The sequence below is a fragment of the Mesoplodon densirostris genome, chromosome 5, assembly GCF_025265405.1.
Source record: "Mesoplodon densirostris isolate mMesDen1 chromosome 5, mMesDen1 primary haplotype, whole genome shotgun sequence".
Lineage (NCBI taxonomy): Eukaryota > Metazoa > Chordata > Mammalia > Artiodactyla > Ziphiidae > Mesoplodon > Mesoplodon densirostris.
Genome location: NC_082665.1, coordinates 28154357 through 28178590, shown reverse-complemented (window position 1 = coordinate 28178590; position 24234 = coordinate 28154357). Strand labels below are relative to the sequence as shown.

General features: G+C 36.4%; 1 protein-coding gene across 2 annotated transcripts in view; it reads left to right on the top strand.

The window, feature by feature from the left end:
- The window catches only part of USP25 (ubiquitin specific peptidase 25), a 139530-nt gene that overhangs the window by 62238 nt on the left and 53058 nt on the right, over window positions 1-24234 (top strand). For both annotated transcript variants that reach the window (XM_060098607.1, XM_060098606.1), the window contains exons 9-10: window positions 16236-16309; window positions 20327-20475. In XM_060098607.1, coding sequence (XP_059954590.1) covers window positions 16236-16309; window positions 20327-20475 — 223 coding nt within the window. The remainder of the gene's footprint in view (window positions 1-16235; window positions 16310-20326; window positions 20476-24234) is intronic.

The window sequence follows — 24234 nt, the reverse complement described above, 5'->3', positions numbered from 1 at the left end:
CATTTGGTTGAACCACTAAGACACTGGTCATTTAAAATATATGGGCAGACCTCCTTAAAGGAAGAAATTCACACACTTTCAGGGTGTTCCTACTCCCACTCTTCTGAGGCCAGTCTCCTAACACCAAACGTTGGTTCCTTTGCACATCTTCCTGAAACATTGGTGGACCATTTAGGATTTTCCACCGCAGGTTCTGATGTGATTCTACAAAGATGCATTACGTAAGTTAACACCTAGAATACAGGCAAAAATCCAAGGCTGAAAATTCTTTCCTTCTCTTTTTATCTATTTTTGTTTTTATTTCTTCTTCTTCCAGTTTTATTGAGATATAATTGACATAACAGCACTGTGTAAGTTTGAAGTATACAGCATAATTATTTGACTTACATACATCATAAAATAATTACCACAATAAGTTTAGTGAACATCCGTCATCTCATATAGATAACAAAATATAAGAAAAAGAAAAATATTTATTCCTTATGACGAGAACTCTTAGAATTTATTCTTACAAATTTCAAATATAACATACAGCAGTGTTAATTGTATTAATCATTTCAGTACTTATTTATCTTATGACTGGAAGTTTGTACCTTTTGACCACCTTTGTCATTATACAAAGATATTCGATTATTATTGACTGTATTCCCCATGCTGTACATCCCTGTGACTCACTTATTTTGTAACTAGAAGTTTCTACCTCTTAATTTCCCTCACCTACTTCACTCATCCCCTGCCACCATCCACTTTTGTTCTCTGTATCTATGACTCTGTTCTGTTTTATGTTTGTTCATTTGTTTTTTAGATTCCATATGTGAGTGAAATGATACAATATTTGTCTTCCTCTGTCTGACTTATTTCACTTAGCATAATACCCTCTAGGTCTATCCATATTATCACAAATGGCAAGGTTTCATTCTTTTTTTATGGCTGAATAATATTACATGGAATGTGTATACACACACACACACACGCACACACACATCTTTATCCATTTATCTATCAGTGGGCACTTAGGTTGCATCTGTATCTTAGCTATTGTGAATAATGCTGCAGTGAACTTAGGGGTGCATATATCTTTTTGAATTAGTGTTTTTGTTTTCTTTGGATAAGTATCCAGAAGTGGAATTGCTGGATCATATATGGTAGTTCTGTTTTTAACTTTTTGACAGCCTCCATACTGTTTGGCATAGTGACTGCACCAATTTACATTACCACCAAGAATGCAAGAGGGTTCCCTTTTCTCCACATTTTCACCAACGCTTGTTGTTTGCTGTCTTTCTTGTTTGTTTGTTTAGCCTCCATGTGTTTGTGTTTCTTACATTTTTTTCCCTGTGATTTATTTCTAATCTCATAGTGTTGTGGTCAGAAAAGATGCTGGATATGATTTCAATTTTCTTAAATTTACTGAGGCTTGATTTGTGACCCAACATATGATCTATCCTGGAGAATATTCCGTGTGCACTTGAGAAGAAAATGCAATCTGCTGTTTTCAGATGGAATGTCCTATAATATCAATTAAATCTATCTGGTCTATTGTGTCATTTAAAGCTTGTGTTTCCTTATTAATTTTCTGTCTGGATGATCTGTCCATTGGTGTAAGTGAGGTGTTAAAGTCCCCCACTATTATTGTGTTACTGTCGATTTCCTCTTTTATAGCTATTAGCATTTGCCTTATGTATTGAGGTGCTCCTATATTGGGTGCATATATATTTATAATTGTTATTACGTTCTTCTTGGATCGATCATTTGATCATTATGTAATGTCCTTCCTTGTCTCTTGTAACATTCTTTATTTTAAAGTCTATTTTATCTGATATGAGTATTGCTACTCCAGCTTTCTTTTGATTTCCATTTTCATGGAATATCTTTTTCCATCCCCTCACTTTCCATCTGCATGTGTCCCTAGGTCTAAAGTGGGTCTTTTGTAGACAGCATATATATGAATCTTGTTTTCGTATCCATTCAGCAAGCCTGTGTCTTTTGGTTGGAGCATTTAATCCATTTACATTTAAGGTAATTATCGATATATATGTTCCTATTACCATTTTCTTAATTGTTTTCGGTTTGTTTTTGTAGGTCCTTTTCTTGTGTTTCCCACTTAGAAAAGTTCCTTTAGCATTTGTTGTAGAGGTGGTTTGGTGGTGCTGAATTCTCTTAGCTTTTGTTTGTCTGTAAAGCTTTTGATTTCTCCATTGAATCTGAATGAGATCCTTGCTGGGTAGACTAATCTTGGTTGTAGGTTCTTCCCTTTCATCACTTTAAATATGTCCTGCCACTCCCTTCTGGCCTCAGAGTTTCTGCTGAGAAATCAGCTGTTAACCTTATGGGAGTTCCCTTGTATGTTATTTGTCATTTTTTCATTGTTGCTTTTAATTACTTTATCTTTAATTTTTGTCAATTTGATTACTATGTGTCTCAGCATGTTTCTCCTTGGGTTTACCTGCCTTGGTCTCTCTGCGCTTCCTGGACTTGGGTGGCTATTTCCTTTCCCATGTTAGGGAAGTTTTCAACTATAATCTTTTCAGATATTTTCTCGGGTCCTTTCTAGGTCTCTTCTCCTTCTGGGACCCCTATAATGCGAATGTTGTTGCGTTTAATGTTGTCCCAGAGGTCTCTTAGGCTGTCTTCATTTCTTTTCATTCCTTTTTCTTTATTCTGTTCCGTGGCAGTGAATTCCACCATTCTGTCTTCCACGTCACTTATCCGTTCTTCTGCCTCAGTTATTCTGCTATTGATTCCTTCTAGTGTATTTTTCATTTCAGTCATTGTGTTGTTCATCTCTGTTTGTTCTTTAATTCTTCTAGGTCTTTGTTAAACATTTCTTGCATCTTCTCAATCTTTGCCTCCATTCTTTTTCTGAGGTCCTGGATCATCTTCACTATCATTATTCTCAATTTTTTTTTTGGAAGGTTGCCTATCTCTGCTTCATTTAATTGTTTTTCTGGGGTTTTATCTTGTTCCTTCATCTGGTACATAGTCCTCTGCCTTTTCATTTTGTCTGTCTTTCTGTGAATGTGGTTTTCGTTCCACAGGCTGGAAGATTGTAGTTCTTCTTGCTTCTGCTGTCTGCCCTCTCGTGGCTGAGGCTATCTAAGAGGCTGTTGCAAGCTTCCTGCTGGGAGTGACTGGTGGTGGGTTGAGCTGGGTGTTGCTCTGTTGTCTTTTTGATAATAGCCATTCTGACAGTTGTGAGGTGATATATCATTGTGGTTTTGATTTGCATTTCCCTGATGATTAGTGATGTTGAGCATCTTTTCATGTGTCTGTTGGCCATCTGTATGTCTTCTGAGAAAAGTCTCTATTCAGCTCCTATGCCCATTTTCTTAATTAGGATTTTTTTTAATTTATATATATTGAATTGTATGAGTTCTTTGTATATTTTGTATATTAACCCCTTATCAGACATATCATTTGCAAATATCTTCTCCCATTTAGTAGGTCACCTTTTCATTTTGTTAATAGTTTCCTTTACTCTGCAGAAGCTTTTTAGTTTGATGTAGTCCCATTTGTTTATTTTTGCTTTTGTTTCCTTTGCCTGAGGAGACATATCCAAAACAATTTTGCTAAGATTGAAGCCAAAAAGCCTACTGCCTATGTTTTCTTCTAAGAGTTTCATGGTTTCAGGTAGTCGTTAATACATTTTAAGTTTATTTTTGTATATGATGTAAGAAAGTGGTTTGATTTAATTCTTTTGCATGTAGCTGTCCAGTTTTCCCAACACCATTTACTGAAGAGGCTTTCTTTTCCCTATTGTATATTCTTGCCTCTTTTGTTATAGATTAATTGAGCATATAAGTGTGGGCTTATTTCTGGGCTCTCTGTTCTGTTCCATTTATCTACCTGTCTGTTTTTGTGCTGTTACTATACTCTTTTGATTTCCATAGCTTTGTAGTAGTATAGTTTGAAATGAGGTAGCATCATACCCTTGGTTTTAGCTAATAATTTTTTTACATATATCTATTCTTTTTCAGATTCTTTTCCCATATAGGTTATTACAGAGTATTGGTTAGAGTTCCCTGGGCTATACAGTAGGTCCTTGTTGATTATCTATTTTATATATAGTAGTGTGTATATGTTAATCACAACCTCCTAATTTATCCCTTCCCCTCCACCTTTCCCCTTTGGTAACCATAAGTTTGTTACCTATTTCTGTGAGCCTGTTTCTGTTTTGTAAAGTTCATTTGTATCATTTTTTTAGATTCCACATATAAGTGATATTGTATGATACTTGTCTTTGTCTGACTTACTTCACTTAGTATGATAATCTGTACTTCATCCATGTTGTTGCAGATGGCATTATTTCATTACTTTTTATGACTGAGTAATATTCCATTGTATATATGTACCACATGTTCTTTATCCGTTCATCTACCAGTGGATATTTAGGTTGCTTCCATGTCTTGGCTATTGTAAATAGTGCTGCAGTGAACATTGGGGTGCATGTATCTTTTTGAAGTATGGTTTTCTCCGGATATATGCCCAGGAGTAGGGCTGCTGGATCATATGATAGCTCTATTTTTAGTTTTTTAAGGAACCTTCATACTGTTCTCCATAGTGTCTGTACCACTTTATATTCCCACCAACAACATAGGAGGGTTCCCTTTTCTCTACGCCCTCTCCAGCATTTATTGTTTGTAGACTGTTTGATGATGGCCATTCTGACCAGTGTGAGGTGATACATCATTGTAGTTTTGACTTGCATTTCTCTAATAATTAGCAATGTTGAGCATCTTTACTTGTGTGTGTTGGTCATCTGTATGTTGTCTTTGGAGAAATGTCTATTTAGATCTGCCCATTTTTTATGGAGTTATTATTATTAATTTTGATATTGAGCTGCATGAGCTGTCACTGTATTTTGGAGATTAATCTCTGGTTGGTCGCATCTTTTACAAATATTTTTTTCCATTCTGTTGGTTGTCTTGTCATTTTGTTTATGGTTTCCTTTGCTATGCAAAGGCTTTTAAATTTAATTAGGTTCCATTTGTTTATTTTTGTTTTTAATTTTCGTTACTCTAGAAGGTGGATCCAAAAAATATTGCTGTGATTTATGTCAAAGAGTGTTCTGCTTATGTTTCCCTCAAAGAGTTTTATAGTATCTGGTCTTACATTTAGGTCTTTAATCCATTTTGAGTTTATTTTTCTGTATGGTGTTAGCAAATGCTCTAATTTCATTCTTTTATATATAGCTGTGCAGTTTTCCCAGCACCACTTATTGAGGAGACTGTTTTTTCTCCATTGTATATTCTTGCCTCCTTTGTCATAGATTAATTGACTGTAGGTGCATGGTTTTATTTCTGGGCTTTCTATCGTGTTCCATTGATCTGCAAGTCATTCTCTGTGCCATTACCATACTGTTTTCATTACTGTAGCTAATGTCAGGGAGCCTGATTACTCCAGCTCAGTTTTTCTTTCTCAAAATTGCTTTTGGTATTTGGGGTCCTTTGTTTCCGTACAAGTTTTAAAATTTTTTTGTTGTAGATCGACAAAAAATGCCATTTGTAATTTGGTAGGGATTACATTGAATCTGTAGATTACCTTGCGTAGTGTAGTCATTTTGACAATGCTGATTCTTCCAATCCAAGAACCTGGTATATCTTTCCATCTATTTGTATCATCTTTGATTTCTTTCATCAGTATCTTATAGTTTTCAGAGTACAGGTCTTTTGCCTCCTTAGGTAGGTTTATTCCTAGGTAATTTATTCTTTTTGATGTGATGGCAAATGGGATTGTTTCCTTAATTTCTCTTTCAGATCTTTTGTTATTAGTTTAATGTAACAGATTTTTGTGTATTAACTTTGAATCCTGCAACTTTACCAAATTCATTGATGAGCTCTAGTAGTTTTCTGGTACCATCTTTAGGATCTTCTGTGTATAGTATTATGTCATCTTCAAACAGTGACAATTTTACTTCCATTCCAATTTGGATTCCTTTTATTTCTTTTTCTTCTCTGATTACCATGGCTAGGCCTTCCAAAACTATGCAGAATAGAAGTGGCTAGAGTGGACATCCTTGTCTTGTTCCTGATCTTAAAGGAAATGCTTTCAGTTTTTCACCATTGAGTATGATGTTAGCTGTGGGTTTTGTCATACATGGCCTTTATTATGTTGAGGTATGTTCCCTCTATGCCCACTTTCTGGAGCGTGTTTATCATAAATGGGTGTTGAATTTTGATAAAAGCTTTTTCTGCATCTATTGAGATGATCGTATGGTTTTTAATCTTCAGTTTATTAATGTGGTGTATCACACTGATTGATTTGCAGATATCGAAAAGTTCTTGCATCTCTGGGATAAATCCCACTTTATCAAGGTGTATAATCCTTTTAATGTGTTTTTGGATTCAGTTTGCTAGTATTTTGTTGAGGATTTTTGCATCTATGTTCATTAGTGATATCGGCCTTTAATTTTCTTGTTTTTTTGGTATCTTTGGTATTACTGTCAGGGTGATGGTGGCCTCATAGAATGAGTTTGGAATGTTCCTTCCTCTGCAATTTTTTTTTTTTTTTTTCGGTACGCGGGCCTCTCACTGCTGTGGCCTCTCCCGTTGCGGAGCACAGGCTCCGGACGCACAGGCTCAGCAGCCATGGCTCATGGGCCCAGCCGCTCCGCGGCATGTGGGATCCTCCCGGACTGGGGCACGAACCCGCGTCCCCTGCATCGAAAGGCGGACTCTCAACCACTGCGCCACCAGGGAAGCCCCCCTCTGCAATTTTTGAAATAGTTTCAGAAGGATACCTGTTAACTATTCACTAAATGTTTGATAGAATTCACCTGTGAAGCCATCTGGTCCTGGGCTTTTGTTTGTTGGAAGCTTTTATATCACAGTTTCAATTTTAGTGCTTGTGATTGGTCTGTTCATATTTCCTATTTCTTCCTGGTTCAGTTTTGCGAGATTGTACCTTTCTAAGAATTTTTCCATTTCTTCTAAGTTGTCCATTTTATTGTTATATAATTGGTTATAGTAGTCTCCTATGCTCCTTTTTATTTCTGTGGTGTCAGTTGTAACTTCTCTTTTTTTTTTTTTTTTCTAATTTTACTGATTTGAGCCATCACCCTCTTTTTCTTCATGAGTCTGGCTAAAGGTTATCAATTTTGTTTGACTTTTCAAAGAGCTAGGTTTTAGCTTCATTGATCTTGTTTATTTTTTTTTTTCATCTCTTTAATTTATTTCTGTTGTAATCTTTATGATTTCTTTCCTTCTGCTAACTTTGAGTTTTGTTTGTTGTTCTTTCTGTAGTTGCTTTAGGTGTAAGGTTAGGTTGCTTACCTGGGATGTTTCTTCTTTCCTGAGGTAAGATTGTATTGCTATAAACCTCCCTCTTAGAACTGCTTTTGCTGTGTACCATAGGTTTCGGATCATCATGTTTTCGTTTTCATTCATCTCTAGGTATTTTTTGATTTCCTCTTTGACTTCTTCAGTGATCCATTGGTTACTTAGTAGCATATGGTTTAGCCTCCACGTGTTGGTGTTTTTTTAGTTTTTTCTCGTATTTTTTGTCTGATCTCGTAGTGTCGTGGTTGGAAAAGATGTTTGATACGATTTCAATCTCAAATTTATAGAGGCTTGCTTTATGGCTCATGATGTGATCTGTGCTGGAGTATGTTCCATGTTCACTTGAAAAGATTGTGTATTCTGCTACTTTCAGATGGAACACTCTATAAATATCAATTAAGTCTATGTGATTTAGTGTGTCATTTAAGGCCTGTGCTTCCTTTTTGATTTTCTGTCTGGATGATCTGTCTGTTGATGAAAGTGGGCTGTTAATGTTCTCCACTGTTATTGTTTTACTGTTGATTTCTCCTTTCATGGCTGTTAGCATTTGCCTTCTATGTTGAGGTGCTCCTATGTTGGATGCATATATATTTACAATTGTTTTGTCTTCTTGTACTTTTCCCTTGATTATTATGTAATGTCCTTCTTTGTCTCTTGTAACAGTCTTTATTTTAAAGTCTATTTTGTCTGATATGAATTTTGCGACTCCAGCTTTCTTTTGATTTCCATTTGTATGAAATACCTTTGTCAATCCCCTCACTTTCAGTCTGTATGTGTCCCTAGATCTGAAGTGGGTCTCTTGTAGACAGCATACATAAGGTTCTTGTTTTTGCATCCATTCATCCAGTCTCTATCTTTTGGTTGGAGCATTTAATCCATTTATGTTTAAGGTCATTACTGATACATACTTACTGCCATTTTGTTAATTGTTTTGGGTTTGTTTTTGCAAGTCTTTTTTCTTATCTTGTGATTTGATGACTGTCTTTAGTGTTGTGTTTGTATTGCTTTTTCTTTTTTTGTGTGTGTATCTATTATAGATTTTTGGTTTGTGGTTATCATGAAGTTTTGATGTAGCAATCCACATGTATATACAAGATTGTTTTAAGTTTCTGGTCTCTTAATTTCAAATGCATTTGCAGTATTCTATATTTGTACTCACCTCTTCTCACAGTTGCTGGTTTTGATACCATATTTATGTATGTATATATTTCCTACCTTTGCTGTATTTTTGCCTTTACTGGTGAGGTTTCCCATTTATAATTTTCTTGTTTCTAGTTGTGGCCTTTTCTTTTCTGCCTAGAGAAATTCGTTTAGCATTTGTTGTAAAGTAGGTTTGGTGTTGCTGAATTCTCTTAGCTTTTGCTGGTCTGTAAAGCTTTTGATTTCTCTTTTGAATCTGAACGAAAGCTTTGCTGGGTAGAGTATAAGAATATACTTGTAGGGTTTTTTCCCTTCATCACTTTAGATATATGTGTTAGTCCATTCTGGCCTGCAGAGTTTCTGCTAAAAAATCAACCGATAACCTTATAGAGATTCCCTTGTATGTTATTTGTTGCTTTTAATATTTTCTCTTTGTCTTTAACTTTTGTCAATTTGATTAATATGTGTCTTGGTGTGTTCCTCCTTGGGTTTATCCTGTATGGCACTCTCTGTGCTTCCTGGACTTGGGTGACTGTTTCCTTTCCCATGTTAGGTAAGTTTTCAGCTATTATCTTTTCAAATGTTTTCTCAGGCCCTTTCCTCTCCTTATGGGACCTCTATAATACGAATGTTCGTGCATTTAATGTTGTCCCAGAGATCTCTTAAACTGTCCTCATTTCTTTTATTCTTTTTTCATTATTCTGTTCCACAGCAGTGATTTTCACCATTCTGTCTTCCAGCTCACTTATCCATTCTTCTGCCTCATTTATTCTGCTATTGATTCATTCTAGTGTGTTTTTCATTGTAGATATTGTATTGTTGAACTCTGTTTGCTCTTTAAATCTTCTAGCTCCTTGTTAAACATTCCCTATATCTTCTTGGTCTGTGCTCCTGTTCTTTTTTCAAGATCTTGGATCATCTTTACTATTACTCTGAATTCTTTTTCAGTTAGATTGCCTGTCTCCACTTCACTTAGTTGTTCTTCTGGGGTTTTATCTTGTTACTTCATCTGGAACATATTCCTCTGCTTTGCAGTGTCACAGGCTGCAGAATTGTAGTTCCTCTTGCTTCTGGTGTCTGACCCCTGGTAGGTGAGGCTGGTCTAAGTAGCTTGTGTAGGCTTCCAGGTGGGAGGGAGTGATACCTGCCCACTGGTGGGTGGAGCTGGGTCTTGTCTCTGTGGTGAGCAGGGCCCTGTCAAGCAGTGTGTTCAGAAGCAGCTGTGGGTTCAGGAAAACTTTAAGCAGCCTGTCTGCTGATGGGTGGGACTGTGTTCCTACCCTGTTGGTTGTTTGGCCTGCAGCATCCCAGCACTGGAGCCTAAGGGCTCTTGGGTGGGACCAGGTCTTTGCATCAAAATGGTGACCTCCAGGACAGCTCACGCCAATGAGTACTCACCAGTACCTCTGCCACCAGTGTCCTTGTTCCTGCAGTGAGCCAGAGCCGCCCCCTGCCTCCCCAGGAGACCTTCCAAGACCAGCAGGTAGGTCTGGCCCAGGCTCCTATGAAGTCACTGCTTTTTCCCCTGGGTCCTGGTGTGCACAAGACCCTGTGTTCACCCTCCAAGAGTGGCATTTCTGTTTCCCCCAGTCCTGTGGAGTTCCTGTGATCAAACCCTGCTGGCCTTCAAAGCAAATGCTCTGGGGGCTCCTCCTCCTAATGCCAGATGCCCAGACTGGGTAGCCTGATGTGGGGCTCAGAACTCTCTTTCCTGTGGGAGAACCTCTGCAGTATAATTATTTTCTAGTTTGTGGGTTGTCCACCCAGCATGTATGGGATTTGATCACGAATACACCCCTCCTACCTTCTCACTGTGGCTTTTTCCTTGTCTTTGGAACTAGAGTATCCTTTTTTGGTTGGTTTCAGTCATTTTTTGTCAATGGTTGTTCAGCAGGTAATTGTAATTTTGGTGTTTGTGTGAGAGACAGCTAGCTCAGGTCCTTCTACTTGGCCATCTTGTCTGCTTCTAGATAACTTAAAGAGCACCGACTTTGATGATAAAAACCAAGTCCTAGCCAATCTGCCAACTAGCTGTGTAAACCTCAGACAAGTTGTGCCTTTCTGAGCAATAATTTTCTCATTCCGAAAAAGGAGTTGCACTTACATGTGCTTTCCCACCAGGCACTTAAAACCAAACTCAGAGGCCCTGCACCACCTCATACCGGTTCCAGCTGGGTTACTAGGGGCAGCTTGATACTTTTGGTTTTGCTCTTTTTTCTCAAGATTGTTTTGTGTATTCAGGGTCTTTTGTGTTTCCATACAAATTTTAGAATTATTTGTTCTAGTGTTGTGAAAACTGCCTTTGGTATTTTTATAGAGATACATTGAATCTGTAGATTGCTTTGGGTAGTATGATCATTTTAACAATACTAATTCTTCCAATCCATGATCACCATATATGTTTCCATTTGTTTATATCTGCAGTTTCTTTCATCAGTTTCCTAGTTTTCTGAGTACAGGTCTTTTACTTTCTTAGTTAGATGTATCATTTCTTTTTCTATTTTAAAATTATGGCCAGCCTTATTATCCAAAAAAAGGCATAATAACATAGTCTGCAATGAGATTGAATTAAAGTAAAAATATTCTAATTATATACTGTTAACAACTACGAGATGCTTCTAAAATTTTATATAGCCCTCCTCATTTGTTCTCAAATTCTCAGGGGAAAAATAAGTTTCCAAATTATATCCACTTGATCTTTTAAGGCAAAAGCCAAACAAATTATACTTAAAAGTCATATTCTTTTGTCCCTTCATTGCAGTCTAACAAAAAAGAAATCATTTTTGACTTTCTGAGTTTGTTCAGCCTTTACACTACAGGCATGTCTTTTCTGTGCCTGAATTGAGTTGAGGTTCTTCAGATGAAGTCTGTATTCTCTTTCACTTGTATGTGTGTAGTTCTTTCAGTCCTTCAAATGTTGAATTTCATATACTCTAATTTTAGATTTTGAAGGATTATTAGGACACATGATTAATATTGATCTCTTACTTTTGAAATCTTGAAACAAAAGCAGAACTTCAGCCCTTTAACTTTCAGTCCAGCTATAATATTCCTAGATCTTAGTGCAATCCAGACTCAAGTTATTGTTGCTAAAGACTGGGGCAGAAAATCTGGATAATGTCATAAATGGAGGCAATCATCATGGTTTTAGTTCTGCCAAGATGCCTGTCATTAAGGGCCAATTGGTCTTAGACAACTACTTATAAACTTATGTTGGAAGAAATCTCTCGAGATTATACTGCTGAATCTGCAGTTTCTGAGGGAAAAAGTTCTACTGTTGGAAACTGTCTTGAGAATGTGGCATTGAACAAAGCCGCTTCCTTCTTGGAATGTTTATGATGCTAACAGCTCTGGTCAGGTGCCCTTCTTTTCTGTCCACCAAAACTCTTAAGTTACATTTTTCTTAACGAGCTTCAGTTTGCTGGCCCTCAGTGCTGCATTGAATGTAAGCTCTTTCTAATAACATACTTTTGTGCCTAGTGGTTGCTGCCATTGCATTGGTATGGGATTGCTTAGGCCTGTAAAACCTGCTTTCTAGGTAGTTTCTTTCTTCTCTTCATGTTAGCTTCATTTGTAAATCTCCCCATCAGATTGCTGAACCGAATCTGCTGTTGATGCTTCTGAAACCTGAGTTCCAGCATCCAGTGAAGATCATCATCTCTATGATATGCTCTTTCCTCAGTTTTTGAAAGTTCTAGGCCTTGAGTATATTTCTTTCTGCTACTTTTTTTTTCTGGGCGGGATAGCCCTTTAAGGTTCAGTTACATATATGTTTTTTTCTTTCTTCTTTAAGGAAGGCTTGGCTGAATTTTTAATAGTTTAACCTGCTTCTTAGTTTCTACCTCATTCAGGACCGTCTCTGTTTGATGGACGAGTATCTTCTCTTTCTCTTCTTTTTTTTTTTTTTTTTTTTTTTTTGCTGTACGCGGGCCTCTCACTGTTGTGGCCTCCCCCATTGCGGAGCACAGGCTCCGGACGCGCAGGCCCAGCGGCCATGGCTCACGGGCCCAGCCCCTCCGCGGCATGTGGGATCTTCCCAGACCGGGGCACGAACCGTATCCCCTGCATCGGCAGGCGGACTCTCAACCACTGCGCCACCAGGGAAGCCCTCTTTCTCTTCTTTTGACTTTGTTTTCTGCCCTATAAATTTGTTTTTGTCTAACCTGTTCCTCTGTATTTTCTTGATAGGGTCCTCATAATGAGAGCTAGTGAAATATGAGTTAGGAGTATGCCCAAGTAATTTATTGTTCAAACATGCATTGTCCACCTTCACCTCTTTTGTGTTGCAGAATTCCACCAGGGTTCTGTCCTGTCAGACCAACAGACAGCCTATGTGTGGACTTGATCTATGATTGTCCACCCTTGCTCCTCTTTAGTAAAACTCATGTTCCTTGTACTTTTCCTTAGAGTTCCAACCCCCAAAATGTATTGAGCATGTTTCCTCAGAATGTGAACAATATCTGCATCCCCATCTATGATTACTGAATCTCCTTGAAGCTCTCTCAGTAATTCTTTGAACGCTTTACCCTGAAATCCCTAGTTCCTCCTCAAATCTATCCAGATTTTCTATAAGCAGCTCATGTGGTAACCTATCTGCAACACAACTCCCTGATTACTCTTTATCTCTAGGCTTAGAAGACTGCCACTTGACTGTTTCCTGAATCCTGGTTATTTCTGAAAGGATCATTCTTTTCTGATTTTGGAGATCTTTTCTTATTACTCATTTACTTTTGAAAAATTTCTTTGGGTCCCAGTGTCAACTTTTCTGATCTAGTAACTAAGTTCTCTCCCCGTTTCCTAAAACTGTTTTAAAAGAAGCTAGAACTTTCCCATTTCATCTAAAATTGTCTTATTTGAAATATGTCCTTCTGCTCATTCATTTCTCAGTAGTTTTGTTTTTTCTTTACTGTTTATGGAGCTAAAACTTTTTTTTTTTTTTTTTTTTTTGCGGTACGCGGGCCTCTCATTGTTGTGGCCTCTCCCGTTGCGGAGCACAGGCCCCGGACATGCAGGCTCAGTGGCCATGGCTCACGGGCCCAGCCGCTCCGCAGCGTGTGGGATCCTCCTGGACCGGGGTACGAACCCATGTCCCCTGCATCAGCAGGCGGATTCTCAACCACTGCGCCAGGGAAGCCCCAAGCTAAAACTTTTTGAACCACTATGATCTGCCTATCTAGAACAGAGCTTTCCAGTTGTGCCATGGTAAGCCAGATTATAGGTATGTGGAGATATTGATCCTGTTTCTGTGATCATGAGAAAACATGTGGTTTTATTCCAGAGTTCTCTGCATATATTATCTGTGTGCCAATGACATTAAAAAGATTGGGAAGCACTGAGTAGGTTACTCTGTCAGTTGCCCTAGATCTCTGAACTCTTTCTGTGTCGACCTAATTCCCAAGGCTAAAATGCCCCTGATACAGGTTTTCTTTAGTGATTTCTTTTGGCCTTTGCTATTTGTGTCATTCTAGCTTTTCTTCATGTAAGTGGTGGGTATATTATTTCTGTTATATCAATAGAAGTCTCACGTCTTTTAAATTGCTCTTCACTTGTGTTCCTTACATTTCTGTTGATAACCACAGTCTTAGTCCCTGATATTCAAAGCTTAAATGCACAGTAAAGAGTAAGACCTCTGAGAGGTTGCAAAGAAGGACAGGGTAAACAATTTCTAGAAGATTGGTCTGTCTGACTCCTTAGGGAAGGTCAGTGTGCATACCACAGGTCAGTGGAGAGCAGACCAAAATCCAGATACGAAGATTTGGAAAGAGAATGCAGAATTAGTCGAGCAGCTCTTACCCAGTTTCTTCTGCCAGAGTCACCAACCTGGTATGTCACTGATCTTTCTATGCAGTATGTATGTGACAGTAAGGAGAGAAACCAGGAATGTTGCTTTTCTATATGGAAATATGACCTGTGGAAATGGATATACTAATATTTATGTCTAAAGATTCATAGGCTTTTACATTAAGAGAGGCAATCTTTGGATTCTTCCTCTCCTCCATATCAGTCTCAAGTCCTTTTTATTGTCACAGTGTAAAAAATAAGGTGTGAAATAAACTGTTTTCATAGAGTTAAAATGCCCAGAGATTAAGTATGCATAGTGGGAGGATTCATAGGTTTTAGAGGCAGACTTGAGTTTGCTTTTCAGTTTGAGCACTTACTAGTTGTGTGAATTTGGGCAAGTGACTTAGCATAGTCTACAGATTTATTACCAGTGCAATAGAGCTAAGAGTGCCACCTGCTGCCATTTAGGGTGGGCTAGATAATCCTGTGGCAGCATCCCCAAAACTTCAGAGGTTTATGTCATAGCCTTAGCTATGCCCAATGAGTGTGAGCAAGGGGCTCTGCACATCCATTGACAGGGCCTTACACTGACAGAGGCTTCATCTCATCACAGGATTCTGGGATCACCACATCAGTAGAAAGTATATTGGTTCTCAAAGTTACAGCCCAGAAATGGCACACATTACTTCCACTCACATTTTGTTGTGCAGAGCAAGTCATGTGGTTTACTTAACTTCAAAGTTAATGGGAACACCTCCTACCCATTAGGATGGCTGCTATCAAAAAACAAAAAAACCCTCACCAAACCAAAACCAAAACAAAACAGAAAATAACATGTGTTGATGAAGATGTGAAAAAATTGAAACTTTTGTGCACTGTTGATGGGAATGTAAAATGGTGCAGCTGCTGTGGAAAACATGGTGCTTCCTCAAAAAATTAATACTAATATAATTATTTGATGGAGGGAATCCTTTCACAGTGTATACATATGTCAGATCTTCATATTGTACTTTAAATACCTTACAATTTTGTTGGTCAATTGTATCTATAAAGATGAAAAAAACAAGAATTAACCACATGATCCAGCAATTCTGCTGAATTTATATCCAAAAGAATTGATAGCAGGGTCCCAAAGAGGTACTTGCACACTCATATTCATAGCAGCATTAGCACAATAGACAAAAGGTTGAAAGAGGGTGAATGTAACACATATATCAAGAGACAGATAGTGTCCTTCTCTCTTTTTTAAAATAAATCAGTTTTGCTAATTTAAACAAAATTTATGAAGAAAAAGTCTCTGCTGTTGTGGACACAACATACTTTTATATAGCAAAGCCAAAATAAACTTTGTGTTTTTAGACCACACGGTATAAAGCATTAAAAAAAAGTTAAAAATTGTCAGTTTCTATTTGCTTCAAGCAAAAAAGAAAAACAACAAATTTATATGTTAAAGAATTTGGAAAATTCACAGATGACTAATTTTACCAGCAACATGAAACTTTATAAAAGATTGGAGTTTCTCTTTAGCTACCTGGGTTGAAGCTGGTGTGTTTCTCCTTCACTGCTGATGGCTAGTGTTCATTCTTCTAGGTAAATGTGGGAAATGACTTATTAAAATTTTATAGAAATTTATTTTGATTAAGAGTGGCTTTCCCTCCTTCCCAACAAGTCCAAATAAGCATGTATTGTACAGACTAAAAGTTCAAGATTGAAATGATAAAGGAAAGATCAGGCACTTCGTGAATACAGACTCTACTCAGGTCTTCTTGTAACAAGGTCCCACATAGTAACTCATTTTAACCCTTACAACAACCTTGTGAGTTCCATTACTATTATTATCCTCAGTTGACAGGTGAAGAAACGGAAAATAAATTTAAGTACCTTGGCCCAACACTGTAAGTTACAGCGCCAAACACATGATAACCACATAAATGTTATTGTCTTGGCATATATTATTATTCTTTTAATGTTTTCTCTATTATTTACAGTTCTAAAAATTAAGAATTATAACCACATTTATATTTTTAACGTGATTTTTAGGGATGAAGAGAAGCCAAAGAACCCCATGGTAGAGTTGTTCTATGGAAGATTCCTAGCCGTGGGAGTGCTTGAAGGTATAGTTACACATGTTTACTTTTTTATTACAATTGAGATATTATTAGCTGTTAGCTCCTTTGTCATGATAGTGACTTTATTTGTGGAATGGTTTTTAATTTTAATTTGACTTACTCTGTCTAGTAGTTTCTGCTGCATTGCTACTGCTAATCATTTATATAAAAAGCAAAGAATTGAGTGCATGTAAAGGAAAGTACAGAGTATATTGTCATATGCTACTTGGTACTTAGTTAATGTTGTCCTGATGTTCTTTGCCTGGGACAGGTCCTGTGATACTGTGAATTGTTAGGATATAGGGATTAAGGGAGCAATTGGTGGATCTTTTAAAAATAATATTGGAGTTTAATACTGGGCTTGGTATGATGGTCACTGTTTTTGAGGGTTTCAAGTCTATGCATGTTGAAAGCTGTATTTAGCAACTTAGCATAGTCAGGGTATTGCAGGGTTTCCATTTTGGGGGTGATTATAAAATTCTTCAGAATATAGTTTTCAAGAAAGAGTTGTACTCTGTCTTTTGAAAAATCAGTTGAGTGACACTATTCCTGTTACGTAAAATCCAGGCCTCACCAGTTACTCTTCGGTTTTCCTAAAAAGGGCAGGGAACTGACTCATAAGATATACTTCAAGTAATAATATTACTAAGTCCCAAAGCATACATTTTTGAAAAATTGTTATTCCCAAGTGACCCTATACATCAGCTTTTGAAAGTTCACCCAAATCACCCAAAGTATAAAATGTGGGAAATTAATTTTTCTTCAGTATCTTAAGTGATGGATTCCCATGAAGTTTTGTTTGAATGTAGTTTTATATTTGAGATTTGGAAAAAGGTAGACACTAACTCAGGATTTAATCAGACATCCTAAAGGTTATATTGAGGTGTTAGTACATTTTGTTTGCCTCAAATGCTAAATATTCATTATATAAATAGTGGAATATTTTATACAGTGCATTGTATTCCAATTTGGGATGTCCACACTATCATACCAGTTTTTATTTGAAGTAGAACACTGTATATAGCAGAAGAGGAGCTCTAATCAGGTTGTGACTGGGCATTATTTGTAATACTTGTCATGAGCACTTCTACCTATATTATCTGGATTCTTAAAAGTGATTATTAAAATTTCTCAATCAGTGAAGTCTTTGTACTTGGTTTTGGTAAGTTGTTTAAAGGCTACTGTGCTGCATGAATGTGATTTTAATACATTTCCAGGTGAACTCTGTGTTTGCTTTGTTAACAATTTATTTTAGAACACTTTATTATTTTTACATATATCTTCTTAATGCCTTTTTTTAGACTAGTGACTCTCAATTAGGGGTGATTTTCAGTTTGTTTACTAAAGTATCGCAAAACTTCTTCAACTCTTCTAGAATTTCTAGGCCGTTGACCCCTCCATTCTGTTCTTCTCAGTCTTTGCTTTACTTCCTTCCTTGTCCATTATGATCATCCTTATACATTTCTAAAACTCTTTCCCCTCATTCCCTTTTGGCACCACCTCTCTGGCTAGTCTCTGACCTTCATGGAACTATTCCTCTTCTCTCTGCATGTACTGAGAACCTGACCGCTGCTAGGAGAAAGTCACTCAAATGAGCTAACTGTAGTGGATCATAAAGTTGTAGTGACTCTAAGCTTTACTGGTCCCAAGCCTGTAACCGTACCTGGCAGTCATCTTTGTTTTGTTTAATCACTGTCTTCTTTCCCATTTTCTGCAATAACAATTTCCAGTTTTTCTACCTCTAGTCTAATTTCTTTGTCTCTTCATTTTCTGAGAAAGATCTTAACTCAGATTTCATGGATTTACCATGAAGTTAATGAAGACTAACCATGGGTCCTGGCTAAGGCCCTGAATCTTAATTTTGTGCTTATAACTTTTTTATCATAGTTCTTAAAAGTGAGTTCCTCATATATATGAGTTCAGGCTTCCCAACTTGGATCCATTCCAACCTCTACCACATTCTTTTATTTTTCCCTCCAGGTAATAGAGGAAATATTTAGTCTAATATCAATGGCTATTCATTACATGTGCTCAGAATCTCATCCTTTCATGTTTTCACTCAGGTCTTATTCTGTCCATTATCTTGCTTTTTTTCTGTATCTTTAGCTTCTTCCTTTCACTGTGTCTTTCTCATCAATATTTACACATGCTCTGGTGTTTCACATCTTTAAAACTAAAAAAAAAAATCTCCCTTCACATGCTCTTTTTCAGTCAGTCTTATTCAGAAATAAGTTCCTTTAAAGTGAGGAGTTTGTTTTCACCTGCTATTTCTCCAATTATTCTACCTGTCCCACTTTCATTTTCTGTCCCCAGACCTCTTCTAAAAGGGTCTTTTTAAGGTTATTGATTTCTTACATGTGTGTTACTCCATTGGATCCCTCTCGGTTCTTATTGAATTCTTATCAACTATTAATGCTGTTGACTCCACTCTCTCCTTCTCCCCCTTTTTCCCACTCTTTCCTTAAAAACACTTCTCTGGCTTCTATCACACCATATTATCTTGGCTTTCTCATGCCTCTGTGGGTACTTCTTATGAGTTATATTTATAGTTCTTTCTGTATCTAAAGGTAGGAGATCCTTGGGAATCAGCTTAGGTCCTCTTCCTCTTCCTGTCAGATAATTCCTTGGGCAGTCTCATTCACTTCCTTGATTTCCTGCTATCAGTAAGCTAGCAATTCTCCAATTTATAGCTTCACACCAGTCTTAGTTACAGACTTATTTATGTCCAACTCTTTTCAACTTGAAATCTTATGGGCCATTCGAAACCAATGATTTTCCCTGCTGCCTTAAAACAAAAGTAAAAAAAAAAAAAATCCTCTTCACTGGTGCCCCTTTCAGTACATAAAAATCAATTCAGTTGTTCATGCTAAAAATCTGAGTATCATTCTTGATACCTTCCTTTCTCTTCTATTCTGCATCCTGCCTATGAGCCATTCAATCAAGTCCTATTGGTGCTCCCTTTTGTATATATTTATAAATGTGTGTATATCATTTCATCTGTTTTTATACACTTTTACTAACACCCTATTCAGTGCTACCTTTATTTTTAGACAGATTCTATAATAGTCTCCTAACAGTCTATCACTCACTTAACACAGAAACCATAAGGATGTTTCAGAGATATAAATCTGAGCCTCTTATTCCTAGATTTAATTATTCAGTGACTTTCCATTATATTCAGAATATACTGGAAAAACGTTCTTAACAAGGACTACTAGACTTTGTTAAGAATTTGATTTTGATCCCTCACCTAACTCTTCATGGTCATCTCCGTCTTGCTCCCATAAGCTATACTTTCCTTCCCTTAATTCGTTAAAACATGCCAAGTTCTTTGCAGCCTGAAAGTCTTTGCGTGTCCTGTTGCTTGGCCAAGAATACTCTGGCTCCCCGACGTTGTGGCCTGGCCAACTCCCTTTCACCTTTACAGTCTCAGCATAAATGTCATTTTGATATGGAAGTTTTCCCTGCTTCACCCTCCAGCCCTAAAGACTAGGTTTGTTTCCCGTTTTTATACCTTCTCACAGCACTCTGTCTCACCACCCCTTTTATAACATCTGCAATAATAAACAATTGTTTGTTCATAATTATATGTACAATTAATATGTATAATGGCTTTTTCCAGAAGAGGATAGGAGCTTCCTCAGCTCAGAGACCATATCTCTTTTGTGCACTGCTATATATATTCTCAATGTTATCACACTCTCTTACCCTTAGAAGGTACTTTTTTAAGGAATAAACATATATATATAAATATGTATGTTTGTATACATATATACATAATATGTACTTGCATATGCATGTATATAATTACATACACACATAGGGGTGTGTAATATCTATAGCATAGCTGGGTGTGAATATACATCTGTACATGTACAAACCAATAGGAAAATTATACCAGCTACTACTGTCTGGAGCATAAACAGTTATAGTTTTCAGGTTCAGGAGATAATTACTATATACATCTATTTACTTTTAGTAGCTAAAAGGCCATATTGAATATTAATTTCCCCCCTCTTATAGGTAAAAAATTTGAAAATACTGAAATGTTTGGTCAGTACCCACTTCAGGTCAATGGATTCAAAGATCTACATGAGTGCCTAGAAGCTGCCATGATTGAAGGAGAAATTGAGTCTTTACATTCAGAAAATTCAGGAAAGTCTGGCCAAGAGGTGAGTTTAGCATCTTTATTCCCTTTCCCTTCAGGTCTTCCTTAAAATGTTGTGAAGTGCAATTTAAGGCTCTAAGGATATAGCTACTAATAATTGAGAGAATACTCAGAAAATGTATTTGGATTTAATTATGATAATTTATACATATTTGGGAAACCTGCAGAGTCAATACAGTCTATAAGTTAAATTTTCATTTAAAATTTTTCTCAAAATTTGATGTTAAAATCCTCCTTTAGGACACTGTTCAGTCTTTTAAGACTTTTCAGTCATGGTACCAGCCATTACAGCATGCTAGTCCTGGAAGTAAGGAAGAAAAACACTGATGTTAGAGTGGAATTTTATATAGACATATGTTACTTACATCAAATATTGTTGGAATATGTCCACACCCAAGTAGGCAACACCACACTCGTTTTCTTGTAAAATTACTGTGTGATTGCCTGAAGGACAGATGAAAAAACTTCCTTTCTCAAGAAAGAAAGAATTAAAAAAATATATTACAAACCTATTTATCTGTCTCCACTGGTCTCTGTCTAATAACCTATCTCCATCTCTCAATTCATCTCTCTAACTCCATCTGTATATCCTTCCATCCATATATTCTTCTAGAATAATAGAGTAAAGGATAAAGGACAGATTATGTGCACTGAAATCAGTCATCATTAAGCAATTGCTGATAGCTGTCTAGATGTAAGTTCCGTGCATGAGGGTGGGGGTCTTCATCTGTGCCACTCACTAGTGTATCTCTAAGGCAGTGTGGTGACTGCAGATAAAATTATATAATACATATTGACTGACTGAATGAAATGTCTCAGTCATATTAAAAAAGTTTCCAAGGTCTTTATTCTGAATAGGTACTTAATAAATATTAAGTGATGGCATCTCTGTTTATCTAAAAAGGGACTAGGTTCTTGTATTTTTCAGGATAAATTGCTTTTATTTGAGTTGTATGCTTTTTTAAAAAGATGTAATTCTAACGCCATCCTCATTTCCTTTTCTTCCCTCACATACTCAAAAAAGGAAATAAGTAATATTTACTATTTTTTGGCTGTTTTTTTTTGAGAGAGAAAATATTTGACATAGTTTTTCTCTCTACATCATAGAACATCTATTTCAGTGATTCTCAACAGTTACCTAGACCTCACTTCAAAGCTATCGAATCAGAATCTAGGGTAAGGATATGGTATATGGCCACCAGAGCTCCACAGATGACTCTGATATAGACCTTTAATTAAGAATACTTAAATTAAGCTTATTTATTTTACTGATTGGGAAACAGATCTGTAAAGATTGGGACTTTCCAAGGATCCCAAAATGGAACAAGTGAGCTGAGCCCCATAAAGTGCGATCTGTTTCCTATTAAACAAAAGAATGATGGGTTTGGGCAGGGAAAAAAGGGATGGCATTTTCCTCACATTGTCCAAGTAGTTTATAAATGAAACACACTATGGTTTATTGGTAAATAATTTAATAATTGGTAAATAATCTTTCTCACATATTCCCAGCTTTTAAAAATGTTTTTCTTACATTGACTCTGATTGTCATTATTTATTTTTAAAAAAATCTAGTTTGTCCTCTGTCTTTGGCTTCATACTCTGAATGCCCTATACTACAATATATATCTTCTGCTTAGGTTTTCCCATCTAACCTAAGATACACAGTGGTTTGTTGTCACCTCCAAATTCAGTTTCTAAGCAGTCTCAATAATAGCAAATTTGATTACCTGTGATTCCTAGTACCAGTTGCCTAGATTTGTTGAACACGGTGGTTTCAATAATAATTCAACCTGGTTTAAATGACTATCACCGACTAGAGCAGAATATCTTAAAAGTTTTTAGTAACACCCTTAAATTATAGTCTTATTATGTCCTTCAGAAAAGCTATTTTGTTTCTCTATAAAGGCCAATGGGTAGCATTTTAGGCTTGTTTCTAAATTGGCATAATCCCCGATGTTAATACCTTTTATCTCTTACACTATTATTTAATAAAAAATTATTGATTCTACTTTGATACAGAAAACATCTTTTTTTTTTTTTTTTTCTGAAATAGCTGGGGCCAACTAATATAGGAAGATCTCTAGTCTCCAGAATTGCTTATGTTAAAACATCCAGTGGGCTGTAAGAGTTTACATTTCTGTAATGATTACCAAGAGGCAACTGAATAAATTAAAAATGATTATATGTAAGATATTTTTCTAAATCATAAATCTTAATTAAATGTTTTGCCATTTGTAGATGAGTTATACTCTCCAAGAAACCTGGAGCTATTTTTTGATTGCCTATTGGAGAGAAAGAATTTCAAAGAGTAAACACCTCACTTCTGGTGTGGGTATTCACTACTAGTAGTATGATGTACATCCTTTTAGACGATTGCTATGCACATATAAATATTGTATTTGTCTGTTCATACTGTCCTGAGACTTGCATTTTTTTACTTACCAGTATATTGTGAGCATCCTTCCATGTCAGTATATAGCTTTTCATCATTCTATTTAGAACCTGCATAGTATCACTGTAGCCCGTATTTATAAAATTAAATTGTTGTAATTCTTCTGTGAGACAGTAGTTGGACAAAGAATTATTTCAAGGAATGTCTTCCTGTAAATACCCTTGAGCACTTAGGAATGAAGGATAGTTAGAAGTGGAATCTTTAGGTCACAGGGCATACTCATTTAAAAATGTAAGTACTGCCAAATTTCCCTTCACAAAGTTGCACCAAGTTATAATCAAAGTGCTGAGAGAAATTTTACAGAGCTTTAATTAAAAAACTAAGTTATAGAAATAATACCTACATGTACTATATTAGATATATGGAGATATTATATAGGAAATATGTAGGGCAAAGGAGTGAAGGCAATTAATTAAATGACTGAAACTAATTTTTGAATTGGAATTGCAAGTTTTCCCTTCTCGTGCTTAGTTTATATCCTAGCTTTGTTTGGTGTTCTGTGGGGAATTTGCAATGATAGGTCTGTTTTTTCTTGTTCCTCCCCCCTCCCATATTCATGTAATCTTCCAAAAGCAAGGTAGTTAAAACATATTAATAGAAAAATCAGCTATTTACTCATAAAAATGGCCATATTCTCTCTAGAAAATATTTTAACAGGTCAGATGTATATTTACAGTAAATTCAGGAGTACTGCTGTTGCCATTGCTGATTATCTAAGTTCTTTTGTCATTCTGCAGAAATCTATTACCCCTGTCAGTTCATTTTATAATGTAGTAATAATAATAGTAATCATAATGATATGTGTTTTGAGATATGGAGAATATAAGCATCATTTTTACCTTTAATGACCTGTGTCTCACAGCGTGGCATACCGGTTAGATTAGGGATAAAGATAGAGTTTTACTGAATGGAAAAATATTTTGAAAGAAAAGTCTCATTGTTTTATATTATTTGAACTTCTACTTATATACTGCTGTACTTGTGATCTAAAAATCAGAGCTAGACATACCCATAGTATTTTTGTAAATGAATTTAGGGAATGGTCTGGCTATCTCTTGTCCTGATAGCATTATAATGAAAAAGTGAAATCCTTCCACTCCTGTAGTAGGAAAAAACTGTCACTGCTGTTGGAGGAAACAGATGCACACAGAGACATATTACATAATATATTATGAACATTCTTTCATAAGATATGGAACCTATTTCCTGGACTATTTATGGTTTACAGAGAAGCATACCGCCAATTTGGGTCGTTTCATTTCTGTTGGCCATTGTAGGTTCCCATGAATTAAAGTATGTTAACTATTTAAA